This window comes from Gavialis gangeticus, unplaced genomic scaffold (assembly GCF_001723915.1).
Source record: "Gavialis gangeticus isolate Ggan-Ray unplaced genomic scaffold, GavGan_comp1, whole genome shotgun sequence".
Lineage (NCBI taxonomy): Eukaryota > Metazoa > Chordata > Crocodylia > Gavialidae > Gavialis > Gavialis gangeticus.
In genome coordinates, this window is record NW_017729024.1 from 140,579,302 (window position 1) to 140,585,846 (window position 6,545).

At 40.1% G+C, this 6,545-nt stretch overlaps 1 protein-coding gene across 1 annotated transcript in view; it reads left to right on the top strand.

Annotated features, from left to right (window-relative positions):
- Window positions 1–6,545, top strand: part of PDE4D (phosphodiesterase 4D) — a 1,639,075-nt gene that overhangs the window by 215,824 nt on the left and 1,416,706 nt on the right. Inside the window, exon 2 of the mRNA XM_019517823.1 lies at window positions 2,255–2,375. Within this exon, the coding sequence (XP_019373368.1) occupies window positions 2,334–2,375 (42 nt within the window). The 5' untranslated portion in view covers window positions 2,255–2,333. The remainder of the gene's footprint in view (window positions 1–2,254; window positions 2,376–6,545) is intronic.

Here is a 6,545-nt window from a genome sequence, read left to right on the forward strand (position 1 = left end):
ATCTGGCTATTGAAGACTCCACAGACAGCTGCATTGGTGGCTCTGAAACTGTTTCTAGGGCTATCTTCAGGTCAAACTGCTGTAGGGCTGGCTGAAGCACCCTTTTCCACCGCTGCCTGAGGCTGTATTCCCAGCCATATGCACGTGTGTGTGCACACATGCACTTGGTGCTCCCTGGAACTCTGCCAGCGCTGCAAGAGGAGACCTGTAGTTTCCCGCATTTTTCTCCTTTGAAGGAGAAAATCCACACAGCTAGAATTTTGGGGCTTTTTTTTTTTTTTTTTTAATTCAAACATCTACAGACTCCATGGTGGCAGTTGGCCATGTGGTGAAGTTTTGGCAAAAACCTGCCTATTATAAATGTAACCCAGGGTCTGGGCTCCATGCACTGCTGCGTGCACCAGGTCCCTAGCCTCACGCCAGGGTTACAGACCCAAGCTGCCTCAAATGGCTCCCAGGTTCTGTGCTCTGTGCACTGATACTGTGTTCCCCACGGTGGAGCTGGGGATGCAACTACTCGCTGCTCATGAAGAAGGCTCTTCAGGATGCTGGTTCTGTCCTCTGGCCAGCAAACACCATCTCTTCTTTGCCCATCCTCTTCTCTGTCCCTTGACACATCTGCTGCGTGCTGGGCACGCAGCTCCTTTTATTCACCTTGGAGATTCTGCCCCAGAGTGTTGTTGGACTTGTTGTCCAGGGTTCTCCCGTCCTCCACGCCCCCCAGGCAGGGGCAGGGCAAGCCCCTTCCCAGCATTACCTGATTGGTGGACAGACTCCACCAATCATAATGAAGATTCTCCGAGCCCGGGTGTGTCCGGCTGTATTGGTAATTCTGCCACATAAAGACAGTTAATGGTAATATTAAAATGGAAATATTTTTAAAAATTATATAAGGATGTTGCCAGCATGGTGTATTGCATTTTTCCTTCTGTCCTGAGAGTCCTTTAGAAATGAAGCCTTTGAATAAAGAAGGAGTCTCCTCTCCGTTTGGGACTACAGCATTGACTACATTACCATCATCTGTTGTTTATGCCAGTTTTTCTCCCTAAAAGAAAAAGGGATCTTTGAGACAGGTTCCCCCTTCCTATTCTAAAGGGTCTCTGTCCTTTTCATCAGAAAAAAAGGCCTTTTTTCATAGTTTCTTGGATAAAAACCTTGGATCCTTTGCATATGTTTTGTGTAGTACCAGGTATGGTTAATTAGACTAGCTGATTGAGTTTCATTAACCAAGATTGCTATAAAGGAATGTTTGTTGTTTTCTTTGAATTGAAGATTTTTGCTGATAAAATTTGGGTGAAAATTGCTTCAGTCTAAGCAGCTGGGCATTTAGGTTTTTCTCTCTTTCTTTTTTGGATATTTGGAATCGTCTCTGAGGGGAACTTGGGTCAGACAGAAGCCAGGTCTACTTTATGAGTGATTTGCCTGTACTGTATAACTATACAACTAGACTATACTTGGAAAATGTATCCTCACAAAATAACACTTTTGCCAGCAGGGGAAATAAACTATGTTGGCAGAAATGCAATTGTATTGGTATGACTGTATTTATGCTGGGGTTTCTAGTGGTACAGTTTTGTAAGAGTGAGATCACCCCTCATCCCACTTGTGGCCGACAGCTATGCTTGAGAGCATCTTGAGGGTAGATCTAGTCTGAGTGAAATTATAAAGCTCTGACTTGCTTCATTCTGGCAAGCTACATTTTTTCCCCTTATTGCTGGTTCTCCTTGATAACTGCTGCATGCAGAATACTTATCCAGATAAAGGATGCTGCTTGGATGCCTATAAAATGTACTCAGCGGTTGACTTGAGTTTCTTTAGGTACCCAAATTTGAAAATTTCACTGATTAGACTTTCTCATCCTGAATTTAAATTATATCTGCTTGTCTGAATAGCAATTTCTCCTAAATGAAGATACCAAACAAGACCTGTTCCATTGTTAAGAATATAATAATTAAGTTAAATCTTTGGGGAAGGGGAAAAAGTATCCCTCAGAAAATCTGCAATTTGTTGCACTTTATATTAGCATATACGTATTATCTAGTGATGAACATTTGTCTTTCAAGGGCTTTCATCCATGTGCATGTTACTATATATCTGGATTGTTATGGCTGAATATATCTTGAAAGAACCATTCTTGATAGACAATACAGATGTATGCAATTTTCATGTACTGAAAAGCAAACAATTCAGAACTTGGTATTGTAAAAGTAGTGCATAGACCTTGATACTAATTGAATACATTACTTAATTGCAGCTGGCATTTGAATGGGCTGGACAGTGAATCCCTACTTCTGAAGCCCACAGAACCCTTCAGATTTAGTAACATAAACATCATGAACCAGAATAGCTGTACTCTGCATGCCAGGAGTAAAAGTGTAAGTAAAACTTTTTATGTTCTCTTCTATTTTTCTTTCATTTTCACACCTTTCCTCATTACTGGTTTATTCTATCACTTCATATGGTTTTTTGTTAGCCTTACAAAATATGACTTCTTTATAATGAAAGTAGCTGTGGTAAGAATTCTTTTACCTTTCTTCAAGTTCTTTTATTTATAGAATCTGAAACAAGATGCACAGATTTTTTTCCTCAATTTTAACTGTATTCTTATAATTGTAAGATTATTTTAGTGATTCTAAGAGAATTCCAGGAAACTTAGTATTTGGAGTAACCTGAAGTTCATTTAAATGTAATTTTTTTTGAAAATTTTTGTATGCATTAACATTCAAGAGTATGAAAAGGTTGTTGAGCTTCTATGGACTAGACAGCTGGTAGACTATTGGTGTGAATGCAAATAAAAAAAAAGAAAGTTAATACCAAAAGGCAGGTTAATTGAAAGCCAACTATCCATCATATGCCAAGCACTACAAGACTTCAGAGGAGTTGATAATGTTCTTCATAACATTTCAGAGTAAATATTTTTGAGTGATGAGACAATATATTAGTACTATATATATGTGCTTGCATGATGAGACATTTTTGTTATTTTTACTTCTTGTTATGCAGCTTGATTCTGTGTCTTCTTTATCTCTCTGATGAGGTACATACAGCTCTTACATTTAGATTGAGCTAACTAGGTTCATTTAAATACCCATTCAGTGCAGGTGTTCAGACAGGTTAAATTAGGCAAAAAATGGCAGGCCTGATCTAAGTTAGTTCACCTGAGGAGGTCAGTTAGTTCACTTGAGGCTAACTAACTTAGATTGGGAATGGGTTAACTCACACCTGTGAGTTAACCCATACATAAATGTTTGTGTATGTTTGGTGTATAGCCCTGGGGCTGGAAAGCCCAGTTTTCTCACCCCACCACCAGGGCTGTGTTCCTCCCACTCCTCTTTTCCCCCATGCCCCCCTGCAGACCTGCTAGTCCCCTGATCTCTCCTGTCCCACTCCAAATTACTTACACCAGGTTCCCCGTCTGGCTTCTGGCACTTGTGAACAGTTGTACACACCACTTTCAGGCTGTGTTCATTCAGCGTAAAGGAAGTTCTGTGAACATAGACCAGGTATGATGAACAGTTGTCCACACCCATAGTATCCAAAAGAACTGGCCAAATACAGGAAATTTTCTATATCCACGTCTCTTCTCAGACTGAAACAGAACAATACATGGATGCTCTATATAGGGAATGCTGAAAAGAGGGCTGCTTTTCAGGCTAGAGGAATGCTGGCTTCCTAGGCTAGGTATAGACATTCAAAAACCCTGAGCCTGAATTGATTCAATCTTTGCAGGTTAGTTTAACTTGCCAAGCTTGAACTGATTTGGAGGTGGATAGATATTCCCTTTTGATTCCAGAAATGCAGACACATGCCTGCAGTGGCTCAGGCTAGAAGTTGGGGGGCACTAGAGCAGCCCCCCCCTTCCCTTCCAAAGTCCTAAGCTGAGAGGGGGAGTGTGGCCAGGCTCCAGAAGGATGATCTGATTAGGGAGGGGTCTTTCCCCTCCTCCACTATTGATAACAGAGCACAGAGTTACACATCAGGGAGCTACACAGGGAGTTGTTAGCATTTATCAGCCCATCAAAAAACCCCAAATCCTCATTAATTTGATCTCTTCTTAAACAACTTTTTCCGAGGAAGGAACAGATGGACATTACCAGCTACCAGTTAATTAGCTCCAAAAAGCCCTAAGCTGACACTGTCCTGTCTGCCTTTCTTTTGTCTCCCACAGCACAAACCATAGCCAGCATGTGGTATGCTATCAAATGCTGAAAGGTGTCTGCGTGAGGCAGAGGGGAGGGGGAAATCCCTGCTTGAGCAGGGATTGGTGAGGGGGAGGGGAGAACAGCGGGAAGCCAGGCAAATGCCCCTGTACCTGTAATCTCTGCCTGAGCTCCAGCCAGGGAGCAGAGGGGAGGGGCCAGCCCAGCTCTCTGGAGCAGAGAGCCCCGCCCAGAGCTGCAAAGCATCTGGGAAGCTGGGGGACTCTGGTTTAGGTTAAACCAGGAAGGGGTCTGGGACAGACATTGCATAAACCAGTTTGACCCAAATTAGTGAAGTCTGATACTATATTCAACCAGATTTATCTCAGACCAGTTTTAACCATTTTAAAACTGGTTTATGTGCACTGAACATCTGTTCTGTTACAGATTTAAACCAGTTTCTGATCATTTAAACTGGTTTATGTGCACTGAACATCTGTTCTGTTACAGATTTAAACCAGTTTCTGATCATTTAAACTGGTTTATGTGCACTGAACATCTGTTCTGTTACAGATTTAAACCAGTTTCTGATCATTTAAACTGGTTTATGTGTAATGTCTTTCCCTAGCCTTAGAGTACTACTAGTATATGAGACTTCAGAATGTGCCCCTTTCTCTGCTGAGCTAAATATATTTTATTTAAAGGCCTTGGTAAATAAAGACATGAATGGGAAAGGTGTTTGAATGTCAGAAATTGCATTTTCAGGACACAAGAAGTTAGATATTTTTGCTGAGCTGTTTACTCATGTTTTAATTATTTTCCTCTTCCTAGTAGCACCTTTATGTTTCTCGTCTTAAATGTTTTTAGTTAATGTTAAAGAAATAAAAATCAACACGTGTTAATATGTATAGAGGAAAATGGCAGAAGTAAGGTAATCCTTGTGGCTATAGTTCCTGATGTATCTATTAAGTAAATAATGTAATATGTGAAATTCTAGAATGGTTGATGTAAAATTTTACTACCCTCTGAAACGATTAACAGAAAAACATTTATCCTACAAAATGGACTTTGCTATTTCCTATAAATGTAAAATCCCAGCACATCCTGCTGTGTGAAGGCTGCCTATACACTGACCTCCTGGAGCTAATTTTAATTTCTTCTTAACTGGTAAATGAACCATTTCCTAACTAACACATTAAAAAAAATCTACAAAATCCATGACCTTTAAGAGATTTATTTTAAGTAATAATGTAACTTGCTGCTGAACAGCTATATGCCTTGACAACTGCAAGTGGAAAAGAAAATATTCTTAAAGGAATGGTTTTAAGGATCTTATTACCTTTGAGTACAAAGTTTTTTTAAAAAAAAAAAAAAATCCATCTCTGCTGATGCTGACAGCAAACTTTCCATAATTTGTAACCTTCTTGTCAGTTTGAATGGAGTTGTCGGACTTAGCCACAGGCTTGCAAATGTCACCATCAGATCAGTCATTTTGTCATATAACAAGGAGCTGAAGATGAATAAGATTATTGAACGAGATTAAGGAACAGAAGAAAATGGCTTTTACTTCCTTGAGATGTTACCATTTCTTTTTCTAAAAGGTCTTTTTTGATTCTAGGTTTTCTGCCTCATCTATAATCATTTTCTTGTTTCACTGGCCTTAGAATGTCTCTGTATGTACCTTTTCTCATATGAAGCGGATCCTGCATGTCTGTACTATTTCCATCTTTGCTCTTTTATGAAATGTTGGGACAGAAAAATCAAAACCTAGCTGAGAGCCCAGCCTGAAGATGCTTTAAAAGATTATCATTGTTTTTACCACTTGACTGATGTACATAACATGTCTCAATCTGTAGAATAATACAAATTGGAGGTAGAAAGCCACTAGTGACCTTTTTCAATCCGTCTGCCCTTCTGGGATATAGTTTATCCAATATAGTATGAATTACTCAAATTATAGGGCTTTGTCATTTCCTATGAAAGAATATCACTCACTTCAAATAATTTTGCCATTTAAAATATGTTGCTAATATTAACTTTAAAATGTTCTTTACTAGATGTTATCTGATTACTTGTACAGTACATACCCTTAGCCTATACATGTTATACATAGACCAAGAACTATCATGTGGCACACACTTCCTTGGGGGTTGGTTCACACTGAAGTTAGTAGCATATTTATGCCAGGCAACTGAGTTACTTTATCACTCCAGGGAAATCTATACTGTGGTGCCAAAGGTCCCAGCTTCCAACCCTGCTAGCAGTCTGTCACAAGGCACTAAGGTGCCTGCTCCTTTAAGGGCAGAAACTGCCCAGAGAGAGGGCCCTAGCAGTCAGGCAAGAACCCCACAGGTGCAGGTTACTGTGGCAGCAGGCTAATGAGGGAATTAGGATTAAGGGGCTCTG